This window comes from Narcine bancroftii, chromosome 3 (assembly GCF_036971445.1).
Source record: "Narcine bancroftii isolate sNarBan1 chromosome 3, sNarBan1.hap1, whole genome shotgun sequence".
In the NCBI taxonomy this organism is placed as follows: Eukaryota; Metazoa; Chordata; class Chondrichthyes; order Torpediniformes; family Narcinidae; genus Narcine; species Narcine bancroftii.
The window spans coordinates 206,471,410-206,492,949 of NC_091471.1; the positions used below are offsets into that span (position 1 = coordinate 206,471,410).

Here is a 21,540-nt window from a genome sequence, read left to right on the forward strand (position 1 = left end):
TTAAACTTGGCCCATTGCACACCCTTGGATGGTCATTTTGGAGTAAAGAAGATTGTAGATAAAATAACAAGAGAGCTTTATTGGCCTAGTTTAAGGGGGGAAGTTGTTACTTTTTTCAGGATGTCACATTTGTCAGGTGTGTGTGAACCTAATCAGGGGCTGCCAAAGGCACCATTACAACTTATACCTGTTTGTAGAGAACCCTTTTCTAGAGTTATTGTGGATTGTATTGGTCCGCTGCTTAAAAGACAAAAGCTGCAAATCAGCACTTGTTAACTGTTATGTGTGCAGCTTCCAGGTTTCCAGAAGCTATTCCACTTCGGATCATAAAAGCTAAATTCATAACCAAGCCTTTGGTTAAATTCTTTCCATTAGTGGGATTGCCTATGAAAGTTCAATTGGATCAAGGAAGTAATTTTATGTCAGGACAAATTATTTATAAAATGGGAGTTAAACAAATTACATCATCTGCATATCATCCTGAAACTCAAGGAGCCTTGGAGAGATTTCATTTGAGACACAAGACCATGATGAGGACCCTATCACACTGATAATGAGAGAATTGAGATGAAAGTGTTCATTTACTTTTGTTTGAAGTAAGGGAATTGTTACTTGGACATGAGGTTTGAGGACTTTTAATGTTGTTAAAAGAACAATGGGTTGATGAGGATGTGCAGTTGAAATTGTTAGATTATGTTTCAAAGTTTAAAGCTGGAAAAAAATGTATAAGGGAGCTGTAGAAAATTTAAAAGTGGCTCAAAGTAAAATAGCAGTTTGGAATGGCAGAAAAACTAGTCAGAGAAGTTTTAAACCAGGAGATAAAGTTTTAATTCTGTTCTAAACAATGTCTAATTACCTTAGAGCAAGATTTTCTAGGCACAATGAGATAACATCCAAGGTGGGTGACGTTGGCTGCATAGTTGAAACTCTCAGGAGAAGATGTGACATCAGTCAGGGCTCTTGTGAGTCATTTTAGGGAATGGCCATTTGGTAGCTTTTTGAAAGCCAATTTTAATGTTCCTTTAGCTGGAAGAGAATTTTGTCATGCTCAGGTGAGTTGTCTTGGTTGTGTTGTTGGCTAGGATTGGAGCATGTTCAGGTTGGAATTCAGATAGTTTCTGACAGGTAAGAAAGGTATTGGGAGATTTTTAGGAAGGGTAGGATGGGAAGTTCTGTGAAGACTTGGTTGACATTGCTCTTCACTTGATGGATATTTTGAAGAGGAGTGAGAAGTTTGCTTTGACTGTTATTTGTCAGGAGGCATTTGACAGACTGAAAGGCATGATATATCAGGGGCCTGTTCTTAGGTTTGAGAGGCCATTTGCTTTGGTGGTTGATGTCAATGGGGATGCAGCAGGTGTTATGATGATGAGGGTATTGAGAATCCAGTGGCTTGTGTGTCTGGGAAGTTCAGTGAACACTCAGGTGAGTCGTTCTGCTATTGTAAAGTGATTGTTGACTCTTGTATTGGCTCTGCAATGTTTTGAGGTATATGTTTACATTGCTATGGGATTAAGCATTGTTTACACCGACCATAATTTTTGAGTAAGATTAAAAATAATAGAATATTATTAAAATGGAGTTTAATTCTTCAAGAATATAATTTAATGACAACTTACATTAAAGGCAATGTAGCTGCCGATTGCCTTTCGCAGTAAAACAAAACTTTTTAGTTGTATATGCTTCTAAAAGAATGCTGTTTGTCTGTATTATACAGGTACACAATCCTTTATCCGGAACCCTTGGGGGACAGTGTGTTCTGAATTTTGGATTTTTCTGGATTTCGGAAAGCCAGATTTAAGCCTACCCGAATTGTGCTGCTGTATATCCACCCCACCCTTTTCCAGTCACGCTGCCGTCTCCCCACCCCCCCCCCCCCGCTCACCTGCCCGACTTGTGCAGCTGGTCTCTCACCTACCCGACTTGCGCTGCCAGTCTCTCCCCCTCACCAGCCTGACTCACGCTGCCATCTCTCTCCCCACTTACCGGTTTTTGGAACTTTCCAGATTTTAGATGTCTGGATAAAGGATTGTGTACCTGTATCATATAACAATAGTGAGGATATTATTTAATGTTGTAGAGTGTAGTTAAAGATTTTGCACTTACAGCTCAACATTTTCTTTGTTGGGGGTAGGTATTACAATTTCCCATTTTAGTAAAATGGGATTATCACTCTAAGGGATACTATGGACAGGAGGAACTGAATGGACACAGTTAACATTATCACCATCACAAGTCACAGCCCAACGACAGTTCAATACATTGGAAGAACTGAGGGAACGTTTGTCACAGTCTGTTCCAGATTCGATACATTTGTAAAGGTATTGTGATTTTTGCAAGGGAAAACCATTCTCACTGCTGAAGAGAAAACAGCATTTTGAAGCAGCTCTTGTAGCCAGCCATTTTGTGGAATTCAGAGCAAAGCATGCTCTGTGAACGACTGGGCTTTTCGGTAGATAGACCTGTGCCAGAAAGGTCTTTTGGGAAGAAAAGTGCTTTATTTTGATTGTGACAAACAGTGAAAGTCACTTGGAGAGACTGGTGCCAAAGTCTTGGAAGCTTCGTAGAGGTCGCCCAGTTTGAGTCTTGCCTACAAAAGGACCAGAAATGCTATGACCACAGCTTGTGTGGGTGGACTTTTCTTCGCTGCTCGTTACGCACTGTTCGTAACAGTAAAGGTTTAGGGAGGGTAGAGTGTAGGGGAGGGGGTTCAGAGGAAGGGGGATGAGAAATAGGAGAAGTGTGAGGGAACAGGGATGGGTAAAAATGGTGATAGATTAAAGGGACATTCAACATCACAGCTGGAAGTGACCTGGGGTTGCCGGGGGCAAAGTCAGAAAAATCACCAGTACAAACTTCAAATGAGCAAAACTGGTCATTTTTGGTGATTCCCACTGTCCAACAAACAATAGCATCAAATGTACATCATAATCAAACCTCTTGAACTATATTTTCCACAGAGAGCAAACAACCATAATAATAATTGGTGACTTGCTATTGACGTGGAAAGCCTTTAATTACTTAAAAGACCCAGCTCCATCCGATAACTTTCAAAATCAAGCAATCAAGTTTTCATAATATGATGCTTTAAGGCCACTTAAGGAAATTACCTCTCACTCTGTGTGTTTTCCACTGCAGCACCACTCCCAGAATTTGTTCCCAATACACTCCTGACCTTTGCTTTCTGAAACTAAGTAGAAGTATGAAAATTAAGTTATGTTATGAATAAAAATTTACAATAATTTATTTTTCAACCTTTCTATGTATACATTCTGATTTTGTATTTAAGTCTGATGAATGATTGGAGATATTTATTCACTAATGTTTATAGCTGGATCAATTTTTAAAAATTGTGCTCATTGGATGCTCAAGTGGTTGTTTACTCGTGAGGTATCACAAACCTCGGGGCTTAGTTTCAAAGTAATGGGAGATATTTGGGATTGAGATTATGGAATTTGTGGAGGTTGGATATTTGAATGTATTCAAGATTTAATTTGATAAGTTTCTAGTTTACAGAAGAGTTTATAAAGGTTATGGAGATTAAGCAGGCAAAATGAAAGGTTGACAGATTCACCAATGATTTCATTGAATGACACAGCTGGCTAGGACCATATAACTTTTTTCTTTTTCTAATGTTCTCATGGAAATTATAAGATGACGATAAATAGAAAAAAATAGTTTTAGGACATTTGGAACAAGGGTTCACAAGGCTTGTTGGAATCTGTACCTTGGTGTTCATTTTTCAAAAGTGATTCATAGATAATACATCAAGAAATGATTCAGTTTTCTGTGATACATTATGTTTTGAGGCTATAAACAGATTTGGAAAACATTTCAAAAGTCTACCATGCAGGACCTTGTTGTTTTAGGTTGATGTACTAAATGGACTGCAGCTATATTCTGACTAAACATTCAAATGAGACCATCAGTCAACGTCAAGTCTGGCAACCTACAGCCCGCAATCCAAATTTATCTGGCTTGGTGCGCGGCTGCCCACCTCGCTGTGAGGCTCCTCCCTCTGTGCGTAGCTCCTCCGCTCTCAGTTGGTGAGCGGCTTGCCCGGTCTCGGTGAGTTGGAGACCTCCCCACCCTCTGTTGTGGATACAACCTCCCCACCCTCTTTTGTGGATACACCCCCCTGCCTTCTGCCCCTATCTGTGTGTAAATCTCTCACTGTCACTCATCCTCTCTGTAACATGCCCTTTTCTCTGCGTGAGAGTCCCTCTCTTTGTGTGAGGCTCACTCTCTCTTTGTGTGACATTCTCCCCCTCTCAATGATGTCTGTTTTGAGGTTAGTTATCTTGTTTTCATTGTGACTAATTTTTATCCTTTTTTCTTTAATGCATTTTTCAAAAAAAATGTGTCATTTTAATAACTAACTCATGATTTTTGATGCATTTCTCGATTTTAAGATGCTTTCCCTGACCTGAAATGCATTATCGTATCAAATCCATTAATTAATTTAATTCATTCATTCATTTGTGGTAGCATCAGTTTGGCCCACTGTTCAACCACTGACACACCATCCTACCCATATAAGGTAAAAGGTTGCCTGCCATTGGTCAATATGTATCATTCTTAAAATGTTCTATTAACTGTTTTCACTTGATGCCCAAGGATTCCACTGAATCAAGAGCAGATTTGTAGGTTCAGTAACCAAAAATGCTGGAAAAATTCATGCAGCATCGATTGGAAATAAAAGTTAGACAACAGTTTGGGCCTGAAGGCCTTCCTCAGGAATGCTGAAATCCAGACAGTCACCTGATCAAAAAGGTAGCGGGAAGGAGGGAAGGGGGAGTAGCACAGGAGTGGCCAACCTATTAATTTAGACATACAGCACAGTAACAGGCCATTTCAGCCCATGAGTCCGTGCCACCCAAATAACCAATACTCCCGGTACATACTCGTGGGCCAAAATGGCCTATTAATGTGCTGTATGTTTAAATTATAAATGGAAAGGTTGGCAACCACTAGCAAGTAAGAGGTAATAGGTGGGAGGCTAGAAGAGAAAGAAGCTGGGAAGTGATCGCAGAAAGTGCAGAGGGCTAGGACAGATAGCTCTGTTAGGAGAAGAAAGCATCTAATGTGAAATCAGATGTGAAAAATCTTACACAAATATGCATATTTTGCAAATATGTGTAAAATCTACACATATCATCCAAGATACAGTAAACATGGACTTAAAATAAATGGAAAATGGAGTAAACTATTAAAAAAAACAGCTGAGTATCATTAGGTTTTCAACTAAATTGGAATTTAAATAATTGTTAATATTTCTGGTTAGCACTGCAGGACACAGTTTGATGCTGACTGAAGAAATTTGCTCATCAGGACTTGGTAGCCTCTGTAGCATTTCCCTTTGCCAATGTGAGCTATTTTCAGGCACGTACCAGAGGGGATAATGTTACGGAGTCCGGAAACCCCAAAAACCAGCAGCAATAGATATGCACCACCACACAGGGTTACTTAAATAAAAATAGATTTTAACTATATTTGAACAAGAAAACAGAATTAAACTTTAACATTACTTAACCTAACTACTTAATCCCCCCCTCTAATACTTAGCGCAGGTATGTGTAATGTATATTTAAGATTAGAAAAGTTCTTTGGATCACAGTCCAATCTCACTGGTTGCAGGTAATTCTTTTACTGTGCACAGGAGTTAGCATTAACAAAGTTCACCAGTCTTTGGTGCTTAACAGGCAAATGGTTACCACTCAGGAGGGCTCTTGCTGGTTTTCAGAGAGATTCCTTTTCCAGGACATCCACAACTGATTCCCTCTCAATCAGTCTTGCTGATGAAACTTTCTCCCTTCAGGGTTCTCCAGATGATCCTCTTTCTTTCAGGTCACCTTTCAGACCGCCAATCCCTTCCTTTGACCAGGCAGCCTTCCAAAGTTTGCCAGCTTGTCCTTGTGGAACTGATTTCTGTCTCCTCTCTCTCTGTTTCACACCCTCCCTCTTTGAGAGCAAAAATCTTCTCCCCTGCCTGCAAAGATCACATGCTCTCCCAGGCAAGCTGTTGTTCATACTTTGTTGCCTCTTGCAAAAAGCATTCTGCAAAAGTCCTGCAAATATTCTGTGTTTTAAAAATTGTGCGTACAAGCTGCTCTAACAATTCCTCCCAACCACCTCTAAATACTCTGTCACAATACATGTCCAGCAGCAATGATAACTTTAAGCTTCTGAGCAGTTTGGAGAATTCTGACAAGCAGAAAATTAAAGAACTGTAGCGAAGTATTTTAAACTGAGCTACTATAGATGTTGATGTACATTTTGTGGAAATCGCTGTACTCCTTGTCGAGTTGATGAATACGCTGGGAAGTTGATCTACATGCTGTCGAGTATAGTGCAAGACTGACATCCCCAGGCTGCATCCTGGGCTTGTATACATCACTGCTTCTGTCACATGAACAGGAAGTGACACCATCAGTGATGTCATCAGCCCAGATTAATAACCTTTGTTGGATCCAAGTCAATTTCCCTTGCTTTCCACAGCAAGTCCGCCATTTTGGGAGACAGTTTGCTTGCTGAAGCAGCAATCCCACTACAGACACCCAAAGTCTGTATTTTTTTTGTTTGGGCAGCCTCCCTCTCTGCCAAGGTGCCTGAACAACTGGTCCAATCAGATCCTCAGATCCAGATGCACAGGTTTGAGGCAGTCAATTACAAAAACTTCCTCTGATGTCCAAAATGTACATCGAACCATTATGTCTTAGTACCTCAAAGGATGCTCAGTGTGCTCCTTCTGTATGAAAACATACTTGCAGTCCTGCAAGTTCTGGGATATATAGGACTTGGCCCAATCAGGTTGAGATGTCAGTATGGGCACTAAAAAACCAAGCTTCTTTGAAAGCTTGCTTAGGACCACTGTGGGTGTCTCCTTCCATCCTCATGAGTCCGATACAAATTCTCCTGGAACCATCATGAGCATGCCATAGACCAGCTCTGCTGATAAGGCACCTATATCGTCCTTAGGTGCTATTCAAATGCCTAAGAGTACCCATGGCAAATCATCAACCCAGTTACATACCTACAGACTTGCCTGTGGAACCTTTCTACTAGTACATTGGATTGTGGGTGGTATACAGTTGTGTGGTGCAACTTGGTTCCAAGCAGGGTGGCCATTGTTGACCACAGGCTTGATGTGAATTGGGCACTCCTATCAGACATGATGTGTACTGGCAGGCCAGGCAGAAATTAGGGCCTTGGCACAGATGTTGGTAGTCATGTTTGCAAGTGGAACTGCCTATAGTGAGAAGAAAACTGGAACCACTTGACACCAGGAGTTGGACCATAATGTCCATGTGTATGTGATCAAACCTCTGATACGTTGGCTCAGAAGATTATATTCGGGTTTTCGTGTGTTGCTGGACTTTGGATGTCTGGCAACAAGTGCATGTCTTCACCCAATTGCTGTTTTCAAAGGCCACGCCAAATGAATCTGTTGGTTACCATCTGGACAGTCATTCTGATCGACGGTTGTGCCAACCTATGTACCTCGTCCAATACCTGCCACCTCCAGGGCACCGAAACAATTGGGTGAGGACGACCTGTACATATGTTACACAGGAATTTGAGCTTCCCCGGGCCTACGGGAACTTCTTCAAGCTGCAGGTTTGAGTCTCCTGTTCCATAATGTGTAATTTCTTTGTCTGCCTCTTGCACTCTTGTGAGCACAACATAGTCCACCCCTTGGGCCAAGGTCTGCATGAATGGTACGGCCGGGCAAGACAACGCATTTGCCACGAGGTTGGCATTTCCTGAGATGTGTCCAGTGACTGTCGTGAATTCAGAAATATATGATAAATGTCTCTGTTGACGAGCCGACCATGGATCTGATACCTTCGTGAAAGCAAATGTAAGCAGGTTGTGGTCCGTAAAAGCCGTGAAATGCCTGTCCTCTAGAGAGTACCTGAAATGTCTGTTAGCTAGGTACAGTGCCAACAATTCTTGATCATAAGCACAGAACTTGAGTTCTAGTGGTCTTAGGTGCTTGCTAAAGAGAGCCAATGTTTTCCAATGCCCATCGATGTACTGTTCAAGCTCCCCTCCTACTACCGTACTGGATGCATCTGCTGTTAGGACATCAGTTCTTGGGTGGACAATAATGTAGCATTAGCCGGTGCCTCCTTGGCATTCTCAAATGCTGCAAATGATTCTTTGACCCAAGTGACATCCCTTGCCTTACCTGACACCAGGGCGAAGAGGTGGTGCACGATGCGAGCCACTGATGGTAGAAACCGGCGATAAAAGTTTACTATTCCAACAAACTCTTGGAGGCCTTTAAATGTGCTGAGCTTCGCTAATGCCCGGATCACCTTGACTTTTGCTGGTAGCGGCTTTGCTTTATTTTTGTTGATTCCATGGCCCAGAAAGTCAACAGCCGCTAATCCGAACTGACACTTGGCCAGATTGATGGTCAGCCCAAACTCATTCAATCGAGTGAAAAGCTTGTGCAGGTGGGACAGATGTTCCTGACGACTGCAACTAGCGATGAATATGTCATCTCGGTATATAAAAGAAAAGTCGAGATTGCATCCTACTCTGTCCATTAAATGTTGGGAAGTCTGCGCAGTATTCTTGAGCCCAAAAGGCATCTTTCAGAATTCAAAAAGGCCAAAGGGTGTAATCATAGCCATTTTTGGAATGTCATCTGGTGGACCAGGATCTGATGATACCTCCAGACCAGGTCCACCTTGGAAAAGATGTGGGCACCCCACAGGTTGGACATGAAGTCCTGTAAATGAGGTACCAGGTAGCCATCTGCTGCAGTAACCTCTTTCAACCTGCAGTAATCACCATAGGGTCTCCATTCACCTGCGGGCTTGTGGAACGGGGAGGCCTAGGAGCCCATGGACCGTTGTATAATAACCATGTCCTCCATCCTTTCATACTCTTCTTTTGCCAGATGAAGTTTATCTGGAAGATCCTGAGAGATCAAGCATGCAGCAGTGGCCCTTCAGTTGGTAGGTGGTGCTGCAGCCCATGTTTTAGCATTGCTGAGGCGAATTACAGCGTAATTCTTGCGGGGAATTCTGCCAACAACCTGGTGAATTCATTCTCCAAGAGAGTAACAGAGTCTAAATGCAGGGCTGGCAGCTTGGCCTCACCTATGGCGAAGGTCTGGAAAGTGTTGGTATGAATGAGCCTTCATCCCTCCAGATCAACCAGCAGGCCATGTGCTCCGAGAAAAATTAGCTCCCAGTAGTGCTTGTGCAACTGCCGCCAATCTGAACATCCACGTGAACTTAATGTTGCTGAATTGAAGCAGGATCCTATGTGTGCCAAATGTCTGGATAGTACTTCAATTTGCAGCTTTCAATGATGGCCAGGGTTTTCTGTTACATTTGCCACTCCCCAAAGGGGGAAGGACACTGACCTCAGCCCTTGTATCCACCAAGAAACACTGGCCGGAATGTCTATCCCAGACATATAAAAGGGTGTCTCAATGGCTAGCTTCCACACCCACTAGTAATGGCTGGCTCTAGCTTCTGCACCCCATTGTTGAAGGTAGAAACATCAATGGGTGCTATCTTCATCCAGTTGTCTCCTGGTCAACTAGCAGTCTGACAATGAATTTAATTGACCTTGCTGCTGGTCTAATGTTGGAGTTGCACAGTCCTGCTGCTGTGAATGGGATCTGGTGACCTGTCCTACAGATGTCATGCTTTCTTACTTAGCCCACCATAGAATATCAGCACAGGCAGCAACTCTCCGTGGGTCATCAGCCAGCAGCACCCGGATATCCAAGAAAGCCTGCTCAAATGTGAGGCAGGGCCTATGCCCTTCCACTAGTGCCAGCATTTCACGCATGAGTGCAGAAGGGGTCCTGTCTTCCCAGCGATCTGTGAAGTAAACAGGCCGCTTACTCACGTCATGAGACCAAAGGAATGAATAAACAAACTCTTGAGCACCATATACTTGTCCTCCTCCAGAGACTACTGCCGAAAATTATAAACACAGCATGCCATCTCTCAATCCAGGGCACCTACTACATAGTAGTTCCGTGAGGAATCAAATGTTATCTGCCTCTACTGGTTGTGAAGTCCAAAACATTGGCAGTTTCAGAGCCAGAGCATGTATTGAAGAAACATTTTCCATGTTTGGGTCCAAATATCATTTGGACTATCAGGGTCACCAATGTAGCAAAGTATTCTACACTGAACTACTATAGATGTCAAGTTGCTGTATATGCATGGAAGCCAATGTTCCCACTGTGGAGTCTAGTGCAAGACTAACATTTCCTGGCTTGCATGCTGGGCTTATATACATCACTGCTCTGTCACATGGCCAGGAAGTGATATCATCACCCCAAATAAAAACCTGTGTTGGATGTAGGTCAATTTCTTGTATTTTCCACACCACATCTGTCATTTTGAGAGCTGGTTCGCTTGCTGGTAAGTGAGTTGCTACAGAGCTCTATTTTTTTAAATTATTATTTTGAAACATTTTGTGTAGTAAATAGTAGTGATGTACAATGGGATTAAGGTAAATTTGAATTAAAAAATATTTTAAAAATGTATGGATTTCTGAAATAATTATACTGAGGGAAGTTATAAAATTAGATTTTCAGATCCAGGAAATTTTTCCACAATAATGAATGGTTTGTTTGGTTTTACAAAGTTAATTACAAATGTTTATTCAACAGTACATAGAAATTTGAATGGTATAAATAGCACATATTGCATCCTCTGGACTTCCCTGTTTGTGTACCTATTGATGTCAGATGTTGTGTTCTTGGTTCTGTCCAATAACACCAAGTATTAATAGTTTCGCTGTTATTACAGACAAATATTCCCGGCTATTGTTTTTCACTTAGTTTTATTTTGGGTTTTTTTTCTATCATGGACATTCTTTGTGTTACGGAGTCTAGAGGACCCCAAAAACCAGCAGCAAATAGATATGCACCACAACACAGGGTTATTTAAACAAAAGTAGTTTTTAATTATATTTGAACAAGAAAACAAAATTAAACTTTAACTTTTTACTTAACCTACTTAATCCCCCCCCCCCTCTAATACTAAGGACAGGTGTGTGTAATGTATATTTAAGATTAGAAAAGTTATTTGGATCACAGTCCAATCTCACTGGTTGCAGGCAATTCTTTTACTGTGCACAGAAGTTAGCATTAACAAAGTTCACAGGCAAATGATTACCACTCAGGAGGGTTCTTGGTAGTTTTGAGAGAGATATTCCTTTTCCAGGACATCTGCAAATGATTCCTTTTCAATCAGACTTGCTGATGAAACTTGCCCCCTTCAAGGTTCTCCAGATGATCCTCTTTCTTTCAGGTCACCTTTCAGACTGCCAGTCTTCTCCTTTGACCAGACAGCCTTCCAAAGTTTGCCAGCTTGTCCCTCTGGAACTGATTTCTATGACTCCTTCTCTCTCACTCCCTCCCTCTCTGAGAGCAAAGCTGTTCTGTCCCTACCTGCAAAGATCACATCCTCTCCCAGGCAAGCTGCTGCCATTGCTACTTTATTGCATTTTTGCAAAAATTATTCTGCAAAAGTCCTGCAAGTATTCTGTTTTAAAAATGTGTGTGTGCAAGCTGCTCTAGCAATTCCTTCCCAAAACATTTCTAAATACTTGGTCACATTAGTACAAATTTAAAGATGCAGAGAGTATCCATTTTATGCAGACACAAGGGATGATAATGATGCAGATTTGTAAAAGACACTAACAAAGTAGGCATAAATTAACATAATGAGAGAAAAAATAATGATGGTAAAAGAACAGATAGATAAATATTCAAATACTAGTGCAAAAATTACTAATGCAATAATGCAAACATCTTTGGCAATCCTGGACTAGGGTTATGGTTAGTGCAGTATGGGGAGGTTCAAGAGCCCGATAGCTGTTGCAAAAAAAAACCTAGAAGAGCTAGTCCAGGCTTCTGTATCTTCTCCCTAAAGGTAGCAGCAAGAAACAAATGGCGGTAAGTGATGGGGATCATTCATGATGTTGGCATCCCTTTTCAGTGCCTCGTGCAGATATCTTCAATAAATGGGAGGTTGGTGCTCCTGATAGACTTGGCTGGGTCTGCCACCTTCTGCAGACTTCTGAGATTCTGGGCATTCCAAGTTTCCAAACCAGGCCATAATACACCAATCAGTATACTTCCTGCAGTATACCTGTTGATAGAGTATTCAACAACATGCTGAATCTCCTCAAATTCCTTAGAAAGCCATTGATGAACTTCCTTCATGGTTACCTTTATTTGATAGTCTCAGGAAAGATCCTCCAATATATGGATGCCAAGGAACTCGAAGCTACTAATTCTCTGCCACTGAGGACAGTTACATGGTCCCTGATCTTCCCTTCCTGAAGTGCACAATAAATTCCTTTGCCTTACTCACAGGGAGAACAAGATGATTGTTTTGGCACCAAACAACTACATTTTCAATCTCCATCCTGTAATCTGTCTCATCATTACCCATTTTTTAGCTAACAACAGTAGAGTCATCAGTAAATTTTAGATTGTGTTGAAGATGAACTTGGCTCTGCAAACATGGTTATAAATGGAATAATACAGGAGAGTAAACACACAGCCTCAAGGTGTCCCTTTATTCTTGGTCAGTGATGAGATTATGCTGCAAAGTGTCAATGACTGCCTCCAATGGGGAAGTTAAGGATCCAATTTTAAAGGGAGGAACATATCCCTGAAAATTATTAGTTTTGCTGACATAATGGTGATAACTACAGAACAATGAATAACAGCTTGACAAATGTGTTCTTATGGTCCAAATATTCTAATGTAGTGTGGATGGCCAGTGAGTTGGCATCCACTATTTACCTGTAGGGGAACTGTAGGCTCCAGGTCCTTCCTGCGACAGGAGTAAATTTGTGCGAAAACCAACTTATCAAAGCATTTGACCACAATGGAAATAAGTGCCCCAGCTCTTCTTGGGCACCAGAATGTTGGTTTCCTTTTGAAGCAGATGAGAACCTCAGACAGTAGCTGAGAAATGTTGAAAATGTTGGGAAAGCTCCAGCCAATTGGCCTGCACAGGTTGAATGACACAGATAGATGGAGCATCTGGACTGCACTCTTTCCAAGAGCTCACCCTCTTGAAGGTTTTTTCTATGTTAGTGACTGGAGGACTGGATTGCTGGGTCTGTGGGGGCTCAGGAAAGTGTTGAACTCATCCAGAAGAGATACTTCGCAATTATTGGTGCTACCTAATTTTGCCTTATTGGAAATAATGACATGCAGGTCTCACCACAGCAACCCAGCATTCATCAGATTTGCCTGTAATTGTCTTTTTGCACTGGTAATGGCCCTGGAGGTCATCCTGTATTGAATTTCCAAATAGAACAACACAAATTTGGTCTTCAACAGGGTGGAGATCTATTGGAATCTGGAGTGAAAAAAAACAAATTGATGGAGAAATTCATTGAGTCAAGCAGCATCTGTGAAAGCAAAGGGTCAGTTGGTATTTCAGAATGATACTCTGCATCAGTGTCCTGACTCTAAATCTGGATCTTGCTCTGAAATGTGGACAGACCTGCTGATTTCTCCAGCACTTTTTAATATTGCTCTTCAATCGCAGCATCTTCAGACTTTCTGGTTTGTTTTTTTTAATACCCATTTTATAACCATTTAAAAAGATTAAAAGATTAAATTACTTTTTAATCTCAATATTAACAGAAAACTTGTGGAATCTTTATGAATGCAGAAAACAGTCCATGAATTATATGCTGTAAATATACATTTCTGTAATTTCTAAACCAATGTTTGATTAAAAATCAGTTAAATTTTTCAAGTAAAAAAAACCCAAGTTGAATGTATATCCAACTTTACTGACAATGTGACAGAAATATATGGCACTTTTTCTCATACCCTCTGACTTGTGGTATCATTCTTCTGTAAAATGGAGTTGAGAGCTTTTTGTGATTTGCTTTGTGATATCAGCTGGTTTTGTGTTTTGTTTATCAAGATCTTGTTTTTTAAAATTGTTCTTTGAAATTCCACAATGGGTCCTGAGGATTCTGGTGATATGAGTCCTCTCCAATCATGATACATTTTTCCTCCCTGTCAAAACAAAATAAAATCTTAATTTGTTAAATTGTAATGTAAGCAGTCATGTGTGTGTGGGTACATAGAATATACAGGTTAAATTCCACTTTGGGAATACTCAAATTATGAAAATTCGCTTATATGAAGAAGCAGTGATTGCTTTTACAAAGAAATTATAATAGGTTTATAATGGGTTTTTGCTTTTACGAATATTTCCTCCAATAGGTCTTCACTTTATAAATTTTTGGTTTACAAACAATTTCTCAGGAAAATTCTAGCTTTGTAAAGCAAGGGTATACCTGTGTGTGTGTGTGTGTGTATATATATATATATATATATATATATATACACACACACACACACACACACACACACATACGTATATCTCTCTTTGGCTTGGCTTCGCAGACGAAGATTTATGGAGGGGGTAAATGTCCACGTCAGCTGCAGGCTCGTTTGTGGCTGACAAATCCGATGCGGGACAGGCAGACACGATTGCAGCAGTTGCAGGGGAAAATTGGTTGGTTGGGTTTGGGTGTTGGGTTTTTCCTCTTTTGTCAGTGAGGTGGGCTCTGCGGTCTTCTTCAAAGGAGGTTGCTGCCCGCCAAACTGTGAGGCGCCAAGATGCACGGTTTGAGGCGATATCAGCCCACTGGCGGTGGTCAATGTGGCAGGCACCAAGAGATTTCTTTAGGCAGTCCTTGTACCTCTTCTTTGGTGCACCTCTGTCACGGTGGCCAGTGGAGAGCTCGCCGTATAATACGATCTTGGGAAGGCGATGGTCCTCCATTCTGGAGACGTGACCCACCCAGCGCAGCTGGATCTTCAGCAGCGTGGACTCGATGCTGTCAGCCTCTGCCATCTCGAGTACTTCGATGTTAGGGATGATGTTAGGGATATATATATGTATATATATATATGTGTGTGTGTGTGTATATATATATATATGTGTGTGTGTGTGTGTGTGTGTATATATATATGTGTGTGTGTGTGTATATATATATATATATATATGTGTGTGTGTGTATATATATATATATATATATATATATACACACACACGCACACAAAGGGACACCTGTCTTCTGAAATTGCTGTGATATACTGGTATATCAATATATTTCTTTGCATATTTCTATCTTGTTCAGTAATATGCACAGACAAATTTATGTTAGCTGAATTGTATTAATCTAATTTCTTCGTGTTTATGCTTCTCTAAGAATTTAATGCTCATTATCATTGGATGGGGTAGGCTTCATAATTGGAACCCTGCTTTGAGCTCCCAAACCTGTCTCAATTTCGATAATGAAACATTTCAACAAATTAAAAACTAAAAAAGTTAAGTTGAAGTAGATCTCTGGTCAAAATTCTTTTAAAATCTGAGAAAGGTAAAAATTGTCATACCACAATGAAATCCACTCTTAATTTTAATTTGAAGGGTCCAATTAGTTCAATTACTTTCTCATGATTTAACTCAGTGGAAGGAATCAACCACATAAATATCCTTTCCATGGTTGTTCAATTTTTTTTTTAACAACTGGTGATTAGATTCAAATCATGAAATGACCCAATAAATTGACTCGTCAAAATAAGAAACCATGTAGTTGGGTGCCTTGTTATTATGTACAAAAGCTAATCTAATTTCAGGAAAGGCAGGTGTGCAATCTGTACTGACAATAACCACACCAGCAGTGCGAGTATAAGACAGCTTTAATAAACTAATCTGTACACTAAGAGGTCTTGTCTCTCTGCAAGACGAACCTGGAAGGCTAGACTGTAGCTCTGGTCTGCTTTATATACAAGGTCACCGGGATGACCCCTGGTGACCTAGTGGTGTAATTACATATCTCCACACAATCAAATTCAAAACATTGTTTATTCATTCCTGAGTTGTGGCAAAGCTGACAAATCTTACTGAGACATCCACATTGGTAAGTTTAGAGACAGATAAAGGCAAGTTTGGCTAACAATGACATATATATTTCCCTTAAGGATGATCAGAGGCTAACAGAGGAACCACTGACATGGTCTTTGCCCTCAGACAGCTCCAAGAAAAGTGTAGAGAACAAAACAAAGGACTCTACATCACCTTTGTTGACCTCACCAAAGCCTTCGACACCGTGAGCAGGAAAGGGCTTTGGCAAATACTAGAGCGCATCGGATGTCCCCCAAAGTTCCTCAACATGATTATCCAACTGCACGAAAACCAACAAGGTCGGGTCAGATACAGCAATGAGCTCTCTGAACCCTTCTCCATTAACAATGGCGTGAAGCAAGGCTGTGTTCTCGCACCAACCCTCTTTTCAATCTTCTTCAGCATGATGCTGAACCAAGCCATGAAAGACCCCAACAATGAAGACGCTGTTTACATCCGGTACCGCACGGATGGCAGTCTCTTCAATCTGAGGCGCCTGCAAGCTCACACCAAGACACAAGAGAAACTTGTCCGTGAACTACTCTTTGCAGATGATGCCGCTTTAGTTGCCCATTCAGAGCCAGCTCTTCAGCGCTTGACGTCCTGCTTTGCGGAAACTGCCAAAATGTTTGGCCTGGAAGTCAGCCTGAAGAAAACTGAGGTCCTCCATCAGCCAGCTCCCCACCATGACTACCAGCCCCCCCACATCTCCATCGGGCACACAAAACTCAAAACGGTCAACCAGTTTACCTATCTCGGCTGCACCATTTCATCAGATGCAAGGATCGACAATGAGATAGACAACAGACTCGCCAAGGCAAATAGCGCCTTTGGAAGACTACACAAAAGAGTCTGGAAAAACAACCAACTGAAAAACCTCACAAAGATAAGCGTATACAGAGCCGTTGTCATACCCACACTCCTGTTCGGCTCCGAATCATGGGTCCTCTACCGGCACCACCTACGGCTCCTAGAACGCTTCCACCAGCGTTGTCTCCGCTCCATCCTCAACATCCATTGGAGCGCTCACACCCCTAACGTCGAGGTACTCGAGATGGCAGAGGTCGACAGCATCGAGTCCACGCTGCTGAAGATCCAGCTGCGCTGGATGGGTCACGTCTCCAGAATGGAGGACCATCGCCTTCCCAAGATCGTATTATATGGCGAGCTCTCCACTGGCCACCGTGACAGAGGTGCACCAAAGAAAAGGTACAAGGACTGCCTAAAGAAATCTCTTGGTGCCTGCCACATTGACCACCGCCAGTGGGCTGATAACGCCTCAAACCGTGCATCTTGGCGCCTCACAGTTTGGCGGGCAGCAGCCTCCTTTGAAGAAGACCGCAGAGCCCACCTCACTGACAAAAGGCAAAGGAGGAAAAACCCAACACCCAACCCCAACCAACCAATTTTCCCTTGCAACCGCTGCAATCGTGTCTGCCTGTCCCGCATCGGACTGGTCAGCCACAAACGAGCCTGCAGCTGACGTGGACTTTTTACCCCCTCCATAAATCTTCGTCCGCGAAGCCAAGCCAAAAGAAGGATGATCATAAGCACATGGGTTTCCCACTGCACCACAAGAGCAGAAAAGCATTGCCATTGCCACATCATGAAAACAGCAAGTTGAAGCTCCCATACTTGTAGAGTTGATAGGAACTAAATTTGGTGTCTGTTTCAGTCAATAGAAAATGTGTTTACTGCTGTGATAAAATTGACTGTTGGCAAACATACTTCTTTGGCACTAGAAATTAACAATTGGCTCTTATTTCTTCAGCTTCTAATTGTTATTGGAAACACATTTTTGTTCATGTTTTTCTTCCTCTCTCTCTCAATTGAATATGTCATTCTCTCAATGGGCACCTTCAAGTGGATTGGCTAAGGAGATATAAATGTTCTTCCTGCAGATGGTGCTGTGCTATTCCCGCACAACTTTCCCCAACTTCCAATGTAAATTTTTTTTTAAATTAGATAGACATAGGCTGGAATCATTTGGGAATACGCATTAAATTCTGAACCACTGTCACACATTTAACTGAACAAAACACACATTTATTGCTCAGCGGTTTGAAATGATCCTCAAACATGGTTATCAAAATAGACTTGTTACAAGCTCTTTGTTGGGGCAATAAGTACATCCTGTTGTTTACAAGAGTGATCGGAGTGCAATCATGGTTGAATTTGTTGAATCAATGTATAAGATCAAAGAATTTTAAACATAAATTAAACCAAACACCAAGCCACTGATGTTGTGACTGACCACTTCCATGTCAGTTCATGATCCAATTTGCCAAAATAAGAAACTGGCTACATCCCCAAGTCAGAATTAGAAAAATCCCCCATATATTCTGGTCAGGGAAAACTCTTCAAATGAACTTTTTTTTTCTCCATGTACACAGATATGAGTGGATGTGTCCTGAAAGCAAAACAAAAAATTTGAAATAAAATTAGAAGATGTTGGAAACACTCAACAGGTCAAGGGCATCAGTCAAGCAATGCAGCACGGCTAGCGTAGTGGTTAGCAGAGTGCTATTGCAGTTGGTATCTGGCACTGAATGTAAGGAGTTTCTATGTTCTCCCTGTGACCATGTGGGTTTCCTCCAGGTGCTCTGGTTTCCTCCCAACCTTCAAAAATATGAGGTTTGTAGGTTAATTGGTACATTTGGGGCAGCACAGGTTTGTTGGCTGGTAGCCTAGAAATAAGATTAGGATATATTTACACTTTTTATTGACATGCATAAGTGTTTTTTGCCCATTTTGAATTTTTAGTGCCCATGTCTGTCCCAGCCAAAATAAAAATTAGACGTATCTTCATGATGTGATTGAGTGGGTGGATTAAATATCCCACTTCTTTCTGAAGTAATGAATCATGAATTTGATGTTGATTCCAATTTTGAATTGCTTTTTGTAACTCTAGTTGAGCTCCTGTAAAGTTAGATCCATTATCAGTATGTAATTCTTTTACTTGACCATGTCTGGCTATAAAATATCTAAGAACATTGATAAGAATCTGTATCAAGCGATGACGCTACTTTAATATGAATTTCTCTTGTAGTCAAACAGGTAAAAATAGCTCTGTATCGTTTTTCAATACTTCTTCCTTGTTTTACTTGCAAAGCACCAAAATAATCAATTCCCATGTATGTAAATGGGGTTTCATCAGGTGAATCTCTGTCTTGTGGTAAATCTGCCATTTGTTGTTGACCAGGTTTAGCATTTGCACATTGAAAATAAATACATTTTGATCAATGTTGAACCAGCAAGTATCCAATATTTCTGGCACAGTTCTGATAACACGTGATTACAAACACCATGATCTGTATTCTCATGTATATGTCAAACAATCAAATCAGAAATATGAAATTCCTTAGCTAATATAATTGGATGTTTTGCATCTTCTGGCATTATTGCTTTTTCCAATCTTCCTCTTTCTCTCAATACATCATTTACAAGAATAGGATTTGGCTTGTAAACATGACTTGTTTTTTTTTTAATTCTTCAATTTTTATTATCTCATTATTAAATGCCTTTTTATGACAAAAACAAATCATCTCCAATTCAACATTCATTAACTCATCAACTGTTAGGTAACAGCTCTTTAGAGTCTTCAGATTCTCTTTCTTGATACAATATAAAAGCATAGTTTTTAACCTAAGAATCCATGCTACAGCCCTTTTCAAACAAAAGCATGAAGAGTGATAACAAATTAATTGAGTGATTCAATCATGTTCATTAGATATTTGAATAGTATTTACATTAATGTTTTGGATTTCAGGATCCTCCATTGAAATTTCTTTTAACTCTTCCGGATTTTGAGGCTACTCTTCTTGAGATCATGAAAGAAACTGAGGACTAGACACCCATGTGTTGGCTTTTTTCAGAAAAGTTTGAACTTTTGATCCTCATGAAGCCATGTCAGTCAGATTATCTACTGTTTTAACATATCTCCATTGGCATGCAAATCCTTTTCGATTTCATTAACCTGTTAGTCACAAAGGTACAAACCATTGTGGTTTTGTTATTAATGTATTTAAGCACTGGAGGAGTCATGTGATGGAGTAGTGGCTGGTAGGAGAATACCAGCCCTCTCCAGAAAAGAAGGAAAAAAGTGAAGAAAAAGCAAAGCCCCAGACACACAAATCACAACAAATAAAAAATAAAGGTGTGGAGAATATGGCTCCTAAGAAAGAAAAACCCAAAAACAATGGGAAGAAAAGAAGAAAAAAAGATGCCGGAAGAGAAACCTGCACGAAAAAGCAGGGATCCGTCGTGGAAAGGAGCCCGCTCCCCGATGTTAGTGAAGACCCCGCAGGGTCGTGACCTACTGACTGCGGGACTGCAAAAATGGCTCACGGAGCCAAACAGGGGTGAGCAACTGCGGGTGTGCAACTGTGCATGCGTGAGGAATCACACAGAACACCGACAGGAAGGGGTACCAGCTGTGGAGTGAAACTCCACAGCACGAACAGCTGAGAGAGGCCCGACAGCAGGGCTCCCAGCTGGAAGATAAAGAAAGCAACGGGAATGGGAGGGGTGAGAAAGAAAAAAGGAAGCAAGAGGCACAACAGAGAACCAGCCCAGAAGAAGAGGACCAACATCAAGATACCATGGAAAAAAAATACCCAACAAACTGAGACAAGTAACTCAACAAGGAAGAGAAATAGAAGACACAAACCCAAGAGCGGACACAGAAGAAGAAGAAGAAGAAGTAGAAGAACACCAAGCTCTGCATAGTGATAAAATGAATGGACAGTACATAGCTAAAAAAAATTTCCAAGAACAAATGAAAGCATTAAAAGAATGGATGACACTAGAATTTAGTGAAATGAAAATAAAAATGAAAAGTACAGAAGAAAAAGTGAGTAGAATAGAGCTGGTCATAACAGATGTGGGGAAAGGAATAAAAAATGTGGAAGAACGTGTAATGGCAGTAAAAATGGAAGTGAACAACTTAAAAAGAAAATGGAAGAAAGTGACAAAAAAAGTTAAAGAAACTCAGGAGTTGTTAGGTCAGAAGATGGATATAATGGAAAACTATAGTAGGCGAAACAATATAAAGATAGTGGGCCTTAAGGAAGATAAAGAAGGCAAAGATATGAAAGAATTTATAAAAGAATGGATCCCAAAAGTCCTGGGAATTCAAGAAATGCAGGAAGGAATGGAAATAGAAAGGGCACACAGAACAGGCCCGAAACCTCAGCCACAACAAAAACCAAGATCCATTTTAGTAAAACTTCTGAGATACATGACAATAGAAAATATATTGGAGAAGGCAATGAATAAAATTAGAGAAGACAAAAAACCACTGGAATATAAAGGTCAAAAATTTTTTTCCACCCAGACATAAGTTTTGAGCTCCTAAAGAAGAGGAAGGAGTTTAACGCAGCAAAATCAATCCTATGGAAGAAAGGCTATAAATTATGTTAAGATATCCAGCAGTGCTTAAAATAGTTATCCCGGGGCAGCAGAACAGACTGTTCTCGGATCCGGAGAAAGCATGAGAATTTGCAGAAGGCCTGCAAGACAGAAAGAGAGATGAAGAGATGTAACAAGAACAAAGAATGACGACAAACTACATATAAAGAAATAAAAATAATGTATAAATAAG

The 21,540-nt window shown here is 40.8% G+C and overlaps 1 protein-coding gene across 15 annotated transcripts in view; it reads right to left on the minus strand.

The window, feature by feature from the left end:
• Positions 1–21,540, minus strand: part of LOC138758057 (uncharacterized) — a 356,156-nt gene that overhangs the window by 283,234 nt on the left and 51,382 nt on the right. For 14 of the 15 annotated variants that reach the window (XM_069926419.1, XM_069926421.1, XM_069926422.1 and 11 more), the window contains 2 exons: positions 13,847–14,038; positions 3,111–3,190 (listed from right to left, as the gene is read on the minus strand). In XM_069926419.1, coding sequence (XP_069782520.1) covers positions 3,111–3,190; positions 13,847–14,038 — 272 coding nt within the window. The remainder of the gene's footprint in view (positions 1–3,110; positions 3,191–13,846; positions 14,039–21,540) is intronic. The other variant, XM_069926426.1, reaches the window with a different exon arrangement.